This window comes from Thermobia domestica, chromosome 8 (assembly GCF_964235325.1).
Source record: "Thermobia domestica chromosome 8, izTheDome1.hap1.1, whole genome shotgun sequence".
Classification (NCBI taxonomy): domain Eukaryota; kingdom Metazoa; phylum Arthropoda; class Insecta; order Zygentoma; family Lepismatidae; genus Thermobia; species Thermobia domestica.
In genome coordinates, this window is record NC_137461.1 from 126890549 (window position 1) to 126906470 (window position 15922).

Genomic DNA, 15922 nt, shown 5'->3' on the forward strand with positions numbered 1-15922 from the left:
TTTTATTTATTGTTTAAGGTAAATTATTTAAGAGTTTTCGAAGAATCTTCGAGCAGTATTGCCGTCATTTGTAGTACCATAATCATGTTTACGCACATCTTCAGTAAGCTCCACCCTATTCTTAAAAGTATCTTGGATAAGTTTCTTTCTCCTCTTCAACATTTCACGGGTACCACCTTTGTCACTCGCTTTCCAGTTTTGAAAGTCCAGTCGGTAAGATATATGCAGGATACATTCAGAAAAATCTATGTGGACATGCAGGAAAGTCCAATCTCGAGATTAGAAGCATCTATAAGTACTTATTTAATTTTTAATCAAATGATTCATTTCAGAAACTTTTGTTCCACATATGTAACACTTCAGGCTGGAAGATTTGGTAATGCCATTGTATTTTTCTATCAATCATTGACAATATTTTAAGGAAAAGTGTATAGTCACCCTGTTAGTTTTTAACTGCTGTAATTCTTCCATTTGTTTTTTTTTTTTTTTTCATGTATTCTCTTTCTTCTTGAGCAACTACACTTGTTTCATAAATTCACTGAAAACGAATATAAATACAAAAGCGGGTTGATGATGATCGTTTTGTTCTCCCACAAATGATTTCCCGTTTTACTATTACCAATAATAAAGGAACAATGGAAATCATAAATAAACTTTCGTCATCACTACCACTTTGAGTCCATATCTTTTGTACCTTGAATGACCAGAGCTGCCGTCGAAACTCCATTTGCAATGTAAAATTATGTTTCGTTGCTATTTCGTAGCTCGTTGTCTGGTAGAAGTTCTAGAAGTCTGGTTATTGTGTGGTCTAATACATCTTGTTTTTTCATTTCACATTCACTGTCACTGACAGTTCTTTTATTTATTTATTTTATTTTATTTTTTTATTATTATTATTATTATTATTATTTTTTTTTTTTTTTTTTTTTTTGATATGTTGCTTCTTTCCCATTCATAGCTGAATAGTAACATGGATATAAATCATGAATGTGTTTCATTGATTTTTTTCTAATTGTCATGTACTGATGTTTTGTTAAGTTTGCGGACGCTTTATTGATAAAGCTTCTTCTTCTGAAAGTTTCATGGTTTTCTTTCTTTTCTGTAACCATGTATCGCATATTTTCTTATCTCTTGCAGGTGTTATTGTCATATCTTTCAACAATTTTGCCGCATCATCGTCACCTTCAGCTTTCAAATTCATATTGCGGCATAAGAAAATTCAATAATATTTACATTTTCCTTACGATTTTTAGTTTTCCGTCTCTTACTTTTGTGACCCGATTCTTGAAACGGTTTCGGTGGGCGTCCGATTGCTTTCGCAAGAAAAGTGGAGGGAATGTATGTAATTAGCAAGTCTATTTCTTCCTGCAACCAATCTTCATATTTGTGAACAAATCCCCTTTCCGTGCGTTGACATGACATTTATTCCAGCGCAGATAGTATGGAACAAAAAACCGTATTCTCAGTTCACTGTGTAGAGATATTGCACTATGGCTATCTATATTTAATCGAAATTTGTTCTTTACATATTTCACAACACGTTCTTCTTGTTGCACACGAATCTATTTCATCATTTCTCTAATTATGTTATGAAGTTCACTACGAGACACAATTTCTAGCTCTACAAATATTTTGTATTTTTCGCAAAACTGTTGCGCTACACATTATACTTAGACGCAATAACGTCTCATAATTTTAGTTCTGTTATGTACAGCATATTATAAGCTAACCTTAAAAAATAATATATAAACTTTTAAGCAATGAAACAAACTTTACGTGAGAAAAAATATTTCAAATAAAGTTACCGAACCACGAAGTTATTGAAAGAAGGAGTTGAGCTACTTTGGCACTCGCTTAATTACAATAACCATTACACAATATTGTGAAAAAATCATTTAATTATGATAGACTGACAGTAGAGGGTGGTTTCTGCAATGAATTTACGCTTCTAATATATAGTTCGAAAAATTACTTCTCTACATTTTTAGCGATTCGTACCACTGCGTGACGCCAAGAACATTGGGACTGGTCTGAGGAAGTGTGTGGTCGCAAGATCAGATTAAGTTTGAGTAATGATTCTAGGCGTACACTCATCTAGTGAGGGATGCTAGGAAGTGAGAACACGCAATGAACCAGAAACATTGTTAAACATAATCGTTTTGGTGGTCTAAGTGTTCTTGTACGGGGAAGCATAGTGTTGGATGTTCATATCTACCTTCAAAATTTTGGTCGTAGTATACTCGCCGGTCAGCGTTATTGTAATACTGTACTCCTTCCCCTACGTGCGTCTTTTCAGAGGTGTAATCAGTCCCAACTTCGTCTTTATGGAATATACATTGAGTAGCCTATAATACGTATAAATAACATATACTGAATACACTGTTTGGATCACTCATTACTTGTGCTACAGGGTGAGGTAAAAGTCTGTCTAGAGTAAGAATTACACATCAAAGCATTGAATCAATTGAAAATTCTGGAATATATTCATTCTACATTTGGTACCCCTACAATAGTGACAACACTGGAGTATTTTAAACACTTCACGGAAAATATTACGTGCATTGTGTACAAAGAGCCATTTTATTTCAATTATAGAATGAGTGATATTATGCATTCAAATAAGAGATAAATAGTTCAGTTGTGTTCAATTATGTTGGGTATTCATAAACACCATACCACTACTCAAAAGGTATATTTGTGTCATTCTTATTCATCAATAGTCTAACCCTGGCTCTAATGATAAGTATAAAGGTAACCAAGAAAATTCTGTCGCTCTCGTGAAGTTATGTGTTCAATTGGTCCTCACATCGTGAGTTGAATGCGAATGGAGATAAGGCGAAGGCCAGTTGCTGGTGTGGGTATATCCAACATACTACCTGGTTGTGGCAGTTCACTTACACCGTGAACTTGCGTAAGGACAGAGTGAACATGAGACCTCCGCAGAGCGTCATAAGGGCGTATATGCTGTACGAGTTCAAACTGGAGTTAAACGCCGCTGCACAGGGGCTGAAGATATGCCAGGCCTTGGTGAGGATGTCGTGACTACCCGGACAGTGCAGTGATGGTTTAACTAGTTTAAGGACGGTGACGAAAAACTCGAAGACGCACCACGTGCCGGAAGACCAACACATGGACAAAATGAAGCTCTTTGGGCAGCAATTGAGTCGAACGGTGACCAGACATGTGAGGAACTGGGACTACAATTCAGTGTGAGTGGAAAAACCATTCGGCAGCACCTCCATCAACTTGAGAAGCACTACAAGTTGAGTAGATAGGTCTCATATGATTTGACTCTGGGCCAGAAGGCAACGCGAGCACACACCTGTGTTTCTTTGCTGTCTCGTCTCAGGAAGGAGCCATTTCTAAGCAGGGTGTTGACAAGTGATGAGAAGTGGGTTCTGTACGAAGCTCCACGGCGCCGTTATCATTGGTTATCATTCCATGAACCGGTTCCAAAACGGCCGAAACCATTACTGCACCAGAAGGAGGTCCTATTATGTGTTAGGTGGACTGCTCGCGGCTTCGTGCATCAGGAACTGCTACCAGCTGGTCAGAGCATCAATGCAACTGTGTACTGTCAGCAGTTGGACCGTGTTCAAGAAAGACTCAAAACTTTAGCCAGCACTTCTGGATCGCAAAGGGGTCCTCCTGTTACTGGACAACGCTAAGCCCCACGTGGCTAGGATGAGTCGGGACACCATTCTACGCCTTGGATGGGAAACACTATTGCATCCGCTGTACTCCCCGGACATTCTACCGTTCGATTATCACCTCTTCCTTTGCTTGGACAATCACCTTAGAGAACTCAGTTCAAGTCCCTCGTAGCAGTGCAAAATGCACTTAATACCTTTTCGCTTCACGGCCCACCAAGTTCTACCGCGATGGAATCCGTGGCCTTCCAGAACGTTAGCAGATCGTGGATGCTGATTTGGACTATTTTTGATCTTTCAGGTACGTCTTAGGTGGCATATCGATGTTCCAAGGTGGTGGGTGAAAAGGCGACAGAACTTTCTATTATTCCATCTACCTTTCAAGAAGACAAAAGCATATTAATACTTTAACATAAATATCGATCGTCATAAAAGAAAGAACAAAGAAAAATCTAAGGTTAATTCATGTATTGTTCATTTGAAAAATAATATCCATAAAGCTCACTTCCGGTGAGGTAAAGTCTAATTATAAATATAAAAAATGCAGAATCTGTTAAATGCGTTCTATGTAGTGAAAGTATAAAGAGAACATAAGCTTATGAATAAATTGTATAATCACTAATGTGTTAATTAGTCGAGTTTATCTTTCTATGAGTGTATGAAATAGAAAGTAAAACATAATTATATTTCATTCTCACTAAGCAAAGTTAATAGATTTTTGCAAATAATAAGTTGATAAGTTGATGAAGCTGTGATAATCTTTGTTTGTTTGTTTGTTTTGTTTTTTTTTCAATTTTTCGCACAAGTAAAGAAAAATGGTAGAATTCAATCCTAATTCATTTATATTACTTAAAACTTCAAGATATCAACTCTGATTAGTCGATGCGTTGATTATTTATTTATTTATTTATTGAAATAGAACATACGGGCTTTATATCCAGTTACAGTGCCCATCTTTCATGATAAAATATACAGGGTGAGCCAAAAACTCCTAGGACAGTCGAATAAAATAAAAGTAAAAAAATCGTGATAGACAACAATGTCCTACAATTGTCCTACAAATGTCACACACTATACTGCGTTTTCGGCAGCCATTTCATCATCTTGTTTTCAGCTTCAAAATTTCAAACGGGAAGGGATGTGTATGACATATCTTTTAGCATTAAAGCTGGTTCAGGTATTCATATTTGTTTGTTTGTTGTCTCGCTCTAACTACTCTTGAGATTTTTAATGGTATTTCCGTTGTTTTTCATTTCAGGTTCACTAATTCATGATGGTCCTCATAAAAACTGAACACATAGAGATTGTTCTTGTGTCAGATGAACGAAGTGTGAGAATCAACGCGGATGGTTTGAACCATCGCCACCTTAAAAGGAATCCTATCTCAATCAACACAGGTGCTACGCTCCTATCCAAATTAGGGATACGGGAGCTGTTAAATAAAGTCAAGTCCCAGATGGGTAAACCTAAGGGTAGTTTTAGATGGTTCCAAGCATTTATCGTAGCATTATGCTTGCATTATGGCAGCACATCTGCTATGAGAAATGCTACGATAAGTGCTTCCGTCTAAAACTAGCCTAAAACACTTAAATCCTTAAAGGAGTATACGGCGTGTGTCCATAGAAAGTGGCATGAATCGTAATTCCATAAGGAGAATCTTGGAAACAAAAAAGTGGTATCCGTACAAGTTGTAATTATTGCAGCATATCTTAGTGAAGTCAATTTTCTATGAATGGATGCCAACACTGTTATTATTGTAGCTTCGTCCTAGCCGTTTTGGATCTATCCTTCCGGAGTCTGTCTCCAACAGCTCCTCTATCCCTAAGTTTGGATAGAAGGGTAGCAACTGTGTTTAGGAATATAGGATTCCTTTCAAGATGACAATGATTGAGATTATCTGCAATGACTCTCACACTTCGTTCACCCGACATCAGAACAATATCTATGCTTTCAGCTTCGTCAAGATAATCTTCAATGAGTTCCGACGAAATCATGACACACTTGCTTGATTTTTATTATTAATAATATAAATTGTACTTGTGTAAGACCGTTTGTAGGGCCTAAATAGAGACTTTATGTAGAATTCAACATTGTTATTTCCAGTGCAAGCATTGCAATCTGTCTCAAAATTGATTTTAACTAATCATTAAATATTACATGATCTTTAAATTCTAAAATTTAGCAATACATTGGTTGCGAACCACTGGTCTAGTAGACTCATTCGTATCGGTTTGCGTCAACGCAGCGGAAAACTTGAGTTTTAGTTTGCGGTAATATATATAACATTTATATTTGCTTTTTTTTTTTTTTCATGTTTTTCGTTGCGTTGCGCTGCGCTCCAAAAACTTTGCGAATACGATAGGAATGAGGCACCAATTTTAAGAAGAACACTTGTACAGTACTGCACATAATTTGATGTTCCTAGGCACAACGGTTTCGCGAGTCTATGGTAAAGGGTAAGAGAATGTTTAACCTCTTTCCACCACTATAAAGGACGGATTCAAAAATTTAATTTTGTGCATTTCGCAACTATCATCTGCTTAGAAGCAACTTTTCTTTACTAAATTCCCCCAGTACTTCCAGGTTGGTCTTATAAAAGCTATTGTAACTGAATGTGATGTTCGTCTACTGTGTGTTCAAAATCCTCCATATAACAAATTCTGTGCCTGTACATGTAATTCCAGTAGTAAAAAAATAAAGATGTCCACTTCTCTTCCTTTCACATATTGATTTCGTGCACTTGACCATATTCTCTGACGCAGAAAAGTAACATGTACCAAATTTCTTGTCTTTAGGTCCTATGGTAAAGATGTAATTACAATGTTCAAAATAAACATGTAACAATAGTAAAACGAAATCCATGTACTGGTACACAATTTTTGATCCACTTTTTATGCTACTCGTACTTGTTAATTTCTTTTTGTCAAAGATTAATGTAGCCTATAATATTAAGACGTTTTAATGAAGGCATTTCATTGATAAAGATCTCATTTAAATTAGACCATAGTTTATAACCAATTGACGTCCAAACATATCTGCAAACACGCTTACCAACTCGCTTGCTTACCCCTTCCTATTCAAATTTTAATGTATTAGTAAAGATTAGCTTCAATTTAATTGTGAAAATTACAAACAATATATATTGTAATAATTTGTGTGGGTAGAAACAATGACAGTCCGGGATTCTGGCCCTTCACCTATTTATTTTACAAAAATACAAAATAGTCTTTGTGTCTACAAAATATGACGTATCTTCCTTACGACCAGAGGTGAAGGAAGTAATGTTTTATACGGGAACACCTTCGCTCATGGCAGCCACCGGAGTTTCTTTTAGCGACTTCAGGTTACGGTCCTAGGTGACCACCTCGGATGGCAGCCTCGCGAGGTATGGTTTGTGTTGAGGAACTCCCTTTGCTTCAAGGTAGCCTCCAGGGTTTTTAGGAAAGGTAGAGCCCCTTCCTCCAATGCGACCTCCAGAGCTTATTAAGGGTTAGCGATCAGTGATCAACTGCTGCCTCCGTCTTCTTTGGCTCCACTTTTACATCCCCTCTTCAGGTGGTTCGTTCTCTTTCGGTTCCCATCGTGTTGATCTTCGTGTCTTCCTGGTTTGTGTATCATCTGCTGCTTATAAAACAGTAGCACGTGTCGCTTGTAAACATGTGCTCATACTAGGATGTGGGGATTCTTACAATTTATAACTCTGAAAACATTAATTATGAAAGATGTTTAAAGTTAACGTTTGATAGTGAATGATGATTTTAGTTTATTAGCCTATATAGCATTAACCATATTGTGTACTGCCCTCTTGTTAGTGCGTAATTAAAGACTTGAAGATATAAAGTTTAGGGTCAGTTTCACCTTAATAGATAGCGTATTATTAAGTCTGGTATTGATGCCAACGAATAACACAATTTTTAACCCCATTTAATACGTTTTTGTCGATTTTCTGCAAAACTACGCATAGGTGTTTCCATTCATGGATACCCTTTCTGGTTCAGCCCAACGAAATATATCGATTTATATATGTCTCAGCTTTGGATTATTATTACTTTTTGGCATTAATACGAGTACTATTGTAGAAAATTATATATTATATATTATAGCTTGATTTTCTTTCCAGGGAGCACAAAAATACGGTGTGCAGCATATGCAAAGAACATTCCAATCAATTACTATGAAATGGAAGGATCTGCGAGTTTTGTTATTAGCAAAAAGTAACGTTTATTCGCTTTGATCTGTATATATTGTTACATAACAGAGATACGGGAAAAGCGTTCGTCAAGCTGTACAATTTTTAAATAAAGATTGAAACACATAGTTATTTTTATTTTACAAATAAATGGACATCAATTAGTGCATTACACTTTGAATGATTGACAAAACAAAGAGCTAAGTTCCTTCGGAGACATTGGAAGCAAACAAAAGTCCAGTCCATTGCACAGCCTATAAAAATAGAAAAAAAAACTTCTGGAAATATTTTTTACAAGTTGAAAGACTCCTCTTTTCATGATTTTAAAGTACCTCAACCTCAAAACCTCTATCCTAAAGTGAATTAAGTGGTTGGGTGTCTGCAAAGTGCACTCCTGGAAATTTTGTGGAGGGGATCGAGGAGCTCGTATTTGACGTTAAGGACGTTTAATTCCAAAGGTGCACACAGCAATTGAAATTCACCACTGTTCTTCGAACCACCGCAGTATAAAGTTGGCTTAGTGACAAGGAGCGTTGTCCTGCTGAATGATGCTATTCCCAGTTGGAAATACGATCGACATGAATAGATGTACATGATCAGCAATGACCTTCCGATAGGTAGAAGCCGACATATTGTCCTCCGCACACACTACCGGCCCCATAGATGACCATTTGAAGGTTATCCAAATCGGGACCACGTACCCGTCGCAGTCGTTATCGATGATAGCGTGCGAGTAACATTGGCATACGTGTGGGATGTCCGCTCTGGAAGAACATCTAACAGTGTATGCTTAACTTTGTACCCTCGTGCTTTATCCACTGTTAAAACCTCCTGTTAATTGTGCCACATATTGCACTCAACCTATTGTACCAACTTCGACGTCTTCAATAGGGTCAAATCACCTTATGTCTTGTCATTTGTGTTTTGATTCACCGTCCTTTTTCTATCTTGGGAGAACACTAACCACGCAATTCGCAAACACCAGGGAAATCACGCTGTTTCTGTGATGTTCGTTCGGAGCAGTTTGGCTATCACAATCTGGCCATTATCAAACTCGGATATATCACCGACTTTTTTCATTTTCTGCAAAAGTGTCACATTAACTGATCAAGTGAGATCTTGTTATTACCTGGCGAGCGGTTTTGCTATGTCCCATACCTCTGACGTCAGTCAAACGACTTCGTTCAAAAAGTGGCGGGTGATCATAATGTTTTGGTTGATCAGCGTATGTTGAGCACCAACAATAACTAAAGTGTATGGGAAAATCGATAGCATGTTGGCTAGGTGAAGGCTGTTACGTGTCGTTCAAGGATGTTATAAAATAAAGGATCTGCCCATATGTATCTTCATCATATGAACTCAGTGAAGCCGAAAAACAATCGAGCACCGTATGAGCCAGCAGGTCTGATTGGCTTCTCTCGTTTTCGCCATGATTGTTGGCTCGAAATGTTGCGATCTTAGTGGCGCGGAGTGGCAGAGTAGGTGTGGCGAAGCTGTGACGTAGGGCTTCACGATTTTGTTGTATGGGCAGATCCTCTATTTTATACCATCCTTGGTGTCGTTGCTGTCAGGGCCGGCCTTAAGCCGATTGGATCAATTTCTCCCAATTGGGCCCCGCGCTAGTGTCGTCTACTCTACTGTCCAGTCTAATTTACTCTCCAGCGCTGTTTTAACAGCATATTAGGGCCCAGAGTAAACAAGTGTATTGTAGTCCCTATTACAAGTTTGCTCCTAATACGTGTAATTAATACATGTGATTTTGTTCGCGGGGCCCTTGGCCAAGTGGCTATTGTACCGTTAAGATGGCTCTGCTGCTCTCGGTTGTCTAGTACACACAACATATTGCAATACAGGCACATCCATGGACTCCACAAGGGAGGGTATGGCCTCTCAATAATAAATAAATAAACAGTTTGTATTAAATTTTCGGGCATTAAGCTAACATTTTCTGAATTTAATGCTGCAGTAGTTTCATTCTTTCTTCTTTTTTCTTCTTTTTTCAGGTTTTCAACTTCTGCTGTAAAATAGATATTATGTCCAGGGAGTATTCTGCACATCCCCAACACCCCTAACACTCTTCCAAATTTTCTTACACACACCCTGGGCGTAAAAATATTGTTTTCTCTGAGTTTGTGTAAAAATGTATATCATTATTCTGGGTGCACACATGTGAAACTTGTCTTTTGAATACGATGATATGATAGAAATAAAAATAAAAGAGGTAAAGGAAGCCCATAGCTAAAATGTTACTGAAGTTACCTGTATAATAAGAAACCAATGATTAGAAAAAAAAAAAAACACGAAAGGTGTCTGAAAATCGTGTGTGATTGAAGTGGAATCTTAATGTAAAAGATTGCCAGAAAGGAAAGTACAAGACAGCAAGTTACATATTAGAAAGTTTAAACATGGTAAAGTTAAAGCAGATATGGTCCAAATTACGAAGGAAAATATATCAGTTGAAAGGAAGTAGACACATGGATTTACTAGGTGTGGTAGCAAGTACAACTAAGGAGGATGAGTTATAAAAAAAAACTTTAGAGAATAATGAAAAGAAACGTATAGAAACAGAATTGCACTAGTCAGTGTAACAATATGTAGAAAGTCGAACTGTGAATTAAGAAGGGAAATCGATAGAAATGTAAAGGTGACAAGAAGACGTGAAAAGGATGGAGAAATTTGAGTAACATATAGAGAGGTAAATTTAATAGAAATAGAGAGTAGTAAGGGAAAACTACTACTACAATATAGAAACTAAAGATGGAAAATTGTCTTTAACGAGCAAAATGCATCTTGATACAGAAGGAAAGGATACATTGATGAGTTGTATGACAGAAAGAATAAACTGTGAATTTTGGGCATTAAAAAAGAAGGCGAAGTAAACGAGTTAGCAAAAAAAAAAAAAAAAAAAAGTACGATACTAAGGGGACAACTTCATGAACATACAGATAAGTGAACAATGAACAAGTAGATAGTATACTTATTGCATTTCTGAAGAATATAGAAAAGGAAATGTTCGAAATTTGTAATCAAATGACGAAGGAGTAATGAAATTATTGGAGATTATCAGTGCGGATTTAGGCGAAATCGATCAGATATATACCATTCGACAAATACTCAAAATGAAATGAGAATACAATACTCTGGTACATCAATTATTTATAATTTTAGGATGGCCTACGATATGGTTAGAAGGGAAACATTAGTAGTATGTAATATAACTATCGCCCAAATGAATATTCATGAGTGTTTACTTTTTTGACATTTTAGCAGTTCCTAATGCACGTTTGAAAAAATGGATACACCCTTTTACGCATACTAATGACACATAATGTAAGCAGGTGCGGCCGGAGGTTGTATAAAGAACATGACACATAATAAATTGGTTTCCGGTTAAAAGAAATGTTAATTGGATAAGCAGAATACAGAAAAAACCTTTCGGAAATAAAATTTGCAGATCACACACGTAGAACAAGGTAATTCATTAATATGCAGCATATGTAACGCGGCAGCTGCTGCTGGTCGTTGGTATGAGTGAAAGAAAGCAGTGGAAACTTCCAGATCTTTTTTCTAAGCTTATTATTGTTGGAATAGAGGAAAGAACACTCTCGAAACTTCTGGAAAGATTTCTTGTATTATACTTGTTTATTTTTATATGGAAAAGGGACATATTGTAATTGTCTGGAGTATAAGGGGGACGGAACTCTTTGGTTTTAATCGGGAATTGATTGCGGATTTTCCGGCATTGAAAAATGATATGACTCGGTGTACTTTTATGGAATTATAACTTGACTAAGATATAGTATAATGTAATATGTAGGGAATTAACATTAATGATTGCACTGGGACTCGAATTAGTATTCTCCCACTTGGAGAACCGTACGCTAAATATTTTGCTTGCAGTGCGAACTTGTTACTTATACATAACTATGAATTGTGTATGACATAACAGGTATATATAAATTATATTGTACAGAAAGTTAGCAGAATCCGCTTCCGGGAATCGAATTACTATTCTCCCACGTGGAGAACCGTACGCTAAATATTTTTGCTTGCAGTGCGAACTTGTTACTTATACATAGCTATGAATTGTGTAAGACATAACAGGTATATATAAATTATATTGTACAGAAAGTTAGCAGAATGCGCCCCGGGAATCGAACCAGGGCTATCCCACGTGGAGAACCGTATGCTAATTTTTATGTTTGCAGTGTGAACTTGTTACTTATATATAGCTACGAATTGTGTATGACATAACAGGTATATATAAATTATATTGTATAGAAAGTTAGCAGAATGCGCCCCCGGGAATCGAACCAGAGCTTTTCCACGTGAAAAGCCGTACGACAAACATTTTGCTTAGCAGATGTTGTTACTTATATGTAGCTATGAATTGTGTAAGACGTATAACTGGTATTTAGAAAGTATATGGTAAGAATTATTATTATTATTGTTGTAAACTGTTGTGTTTTGTTTCATAAACGCTAGTGTAACAATGAGGTTATATGGCGACAGAACGTTTAACGTTACCGCAGATTGAACTTAAGGGTTTTTCATGTTGAAAGCTAAGGCAATAAAAAGAGACCCGAGATTGCTTGAACATATTACCCAGGATGAAATGTAGTAGTGAAGTTAAAAGGGAAACTTTATACTTATATTTTGTAATTGGAAATCGTTTGTTGCGGAGTTTTTTTTTAGTGAAAAGGAGTTATAGATTGGTTTTAAAATATGGATTTATTGACACCGTTGGATCTTAGTTGTATGAAATATCGAAAATATTGGATAATGTGTGATATGAATATTGAATACTGTAATATCGACATAAAAGTTATTATAAGTGTTACATTCAACGAATATACTGGCTAGACTAAAGGAGACGGTAATGATGAGAAATTAATGAATATGGTGGAATGAAGAAAGTGGGAAGAAGCAGGAGAACCACGACAAAAACCCACGCACATAGTGGTTGTGCACCAAAAAGCTAACTTGAAACAAGCTGGGATTGAATTAAGGACCCCATGCACCAGAGGTGAACACTGTATTGCGTACCCACCATAGCTTTTTCTATGTATTATATTTGGATGGATAAAAGTACGCATGTATAAGTTGGTGGAACGAGAATGTAGGTGGAAACGGGAGAACTTCACACACAATGTTTAAACTAGAAAATACACTTTGATTGAGGGAAAGCATTTTGTTTTAGAAGTGACTTTTTTATGATCAGCGCTATTTAATGTTTATGAACGAGGAAAGAAACTGTAGCAGTTATTGGAGAATTATACTTTTGAAACTCTTTAAACAAAATTATGTGTTTATATAACTTCATACATACTAGTAAAGAAGATATATGATGTACATTAAGGACGATTTTGACATTATTTAAACAGTGTAGGTAACGACTCTTAAGGCAATACAAGAGACGGACAATTATTTGACAGCGCAGATTAGTTTTATATGCAGATGGAAACAATTGCTTTAAATAAGAGATAGCACTTTGAACGTATAGTTTGGTTAAAATTGCTTCACTTTAGAACTCATAACATTAAGTACAAGGTAACCAACACCATTGGCGATAACTATTAGCAGGACTGTGAACGATGGGAATTAGCGTGTTGGAGAGACAGATACATTTTGCGTATATAATAATAATGAGCATGAATATTTAACTTTGGCACCTAGAAGATTATGCAACCGACAAGTTAAAAATGCTTTGAGGATTGCATATTATATTCACAGACAGTCTGATACGATTTTGTATTTTACTTGAAGTATGATGAATGTTTGTTTGAACTAAAAGGGTATTTTATTTATAGATCTTGTTTGTAACTTAGAAAAAACAAGAAAATATTCTTGTAATGGTGTTACGACCGCCAGAAACGAAATAATAGCTAACATGTCCTTTTTACAGTTGAAATAGATATCTGCCAATATTAAACTTTAATAAAAAATATTCTGAATTTCAAGAATTTTAAACTTTATTGTAATTGTTACAAAATGCATAAGAAAATAGTATTTTAATGTTTTAGTTGTCTGCATATAGAGTATATATATATATATATATATATATATAGTTGTGAGCGAATACATGGCATACAGTTATAACATATTAGAAGTGTTGTTCTCAAGAAATTAGATTTTCCTAAACCTTAAAGAGATTATATTGTGCAGTTTGCACTTACTGAGTTAAATTTGGTCATTTAAGACGAACTGTGGTTTTGCTCTTTTACCCAATGCAATTGTATTGGATTGAAATACGGAAGTTACTGTTTGGAATTTTAGTTACTGTTTTGCTGGTTTTCACGAGCGATTTCGGAGGGCTGTTATTAAAAGTGGAATTTGAACCATTACTAATGCTTGTAACGAGAAAGTATATCTATTGAGAAGTGTGGATTTTCTTTGACGCAGATGAGAAGTAGCCCGTGTGTAAGACAGCTTGACGAAAACGAATGTTTGCACAACGAATTGAATTACTATTGCTTACAACAAGATTTATTTTAACTGTACCTGGAACTTTTGATTGATAAGTAAATTAGTAAATTATGTTTAAAGCGGTGTTGAGATTTATTTTGTATTAGGTTATCGACTACTGTTTGGATTATTTTTAATTTATGTTTTATATAACAACAAGGTTATAAAGAACAATATAACAGTAATATGGGTTTTGAATCACAATAGGGACAACTTTAATGCAGTTGCTGTGTATATGAACTGTTATGGAACATTAATCACTATTGCAGTTGCTGTGTTAGGTAGCATTTTTTTATATTGTAACTGCAAGAGAACTGTATTATAAGACTACCTAACACATGTAAATAATAGTTAGAGCTAAAATACTGAATTACTTTCAACTGAATTGTCAGTGAGAGTAATGTATTTTTAAAGAAATAAACTGATATTAGAAAAAAAATAATCTTAGTTGTTTGTATGCTATATGAAGACACTGGTGTTTAAGAAGCAGTGCATTAAAAGAAAAAATAATTGTTTTCGAAGAATATGGTAGGAAACTGAAAATATTTAATACTTTATTTTAGATTTTTAGAAACATTACCAACGTAAGTAAATGATGAACTATTGTCGATTGAACGGGAATCACTGAGGTTGATACCTTGTGTTTAGTTTATGATATGAAGACTTTAACATTCTTGTTTATACAGTTACTTTTAAATGAAAACAACTTATAATCTTATATGCAGAATGGATTGAATTAAGGGCGTACCTACGCGAGGGATTCATTGGATGCGGACCACATTTAAAACTCTATAACCCAACAAACATGTCAACACCTTTTTAAGAGAATTATGGTTGCAGTAGGAGAGAAATATGTGATATACTGTAGAAAAGTCGATGTTACAGTACCCCTGTACTCTTTCTTTTTTTTATAAAAAGAAGTTAGTGTACTCTTTTGCTGAGAATATAAATGACAATATTGTAAAATTACGTGTTGTTTTATTGCAAGTAGAATAATGTTACTTCAATAATGCTTAAACGCAGTGACTGTTAGTGCAAAATCCACCCTCCAACAAATTTCAGGATGTGCAGACCCTTACTTGGTATATGCTTTTTAAAAGAATAAAGCTTAGAGAGCTCAATACTTTGAGGTAAAGGATAACATGTCTATGAAATGCATAGAAATATACAGGAAAATACTTCTTCTTAGTAAGATGATAACTTGAAATACTTATTCCATTTTATATAGTAAAAGGACAAGATTGTACTTTTGTGAATAATTACCTTGGACTTGAAAATCAAACACAACCCTTTTGTTAGACAACCACTAGAAATCCTACGTATAATGAATTGACACACACTGCAGACGCTTTACTTTTATTGATCCTGATAATAAACATTGTATGGTAACCTCTTGAAACTTGTAGACCCACAGTGAGGTATACTCGGATATGGGGAGAGCACTATGACTCAGTGGTAGAACGACATTTTGATGGTCGTGATTTAAAACCGACCAAATGAACTTTGTGGTGGACAACACCTTTTTTCTCCTAGTACTTCCATTTCCTACAGCATTCATTTATTGGCTTAATTCGCTTATCCCTTAACCTAAAGGACGTTCTTCAGAGTAAGGAAGCTA

At 35.6% G+C, this 15922-nt stretch overlaps 1 protein-coding gene across 3 annotated transcripts in view; it reads left to right on the top strand.

Moving 5' to 3' along the window:
• LOC145693198 (sodium/potassium-transporting ATPase subunit beta-1-like) overlaps positions 1-7965 on the top strand; it is a 219264-nt gene extending 211299 nt beyond the window's left edge. For all 3 annotated transcript variants that reach the window (XM_081768978.1, XM_081768980.1, XM_081768979.1), the window contains one exon: positions 7771-7965. In XM_081768978.1, coding sequence (XP_081625104.1) covers positions 7771-7868 — 98 coding nt within the window. In that variant the 3' untranslated portion in view covers positions 7869-7965. The remainder of the gene's footprint in view (positions 1-7770) is intronic.
• Positions 7966-15922: the final 7957 nt, after the last annotated feature.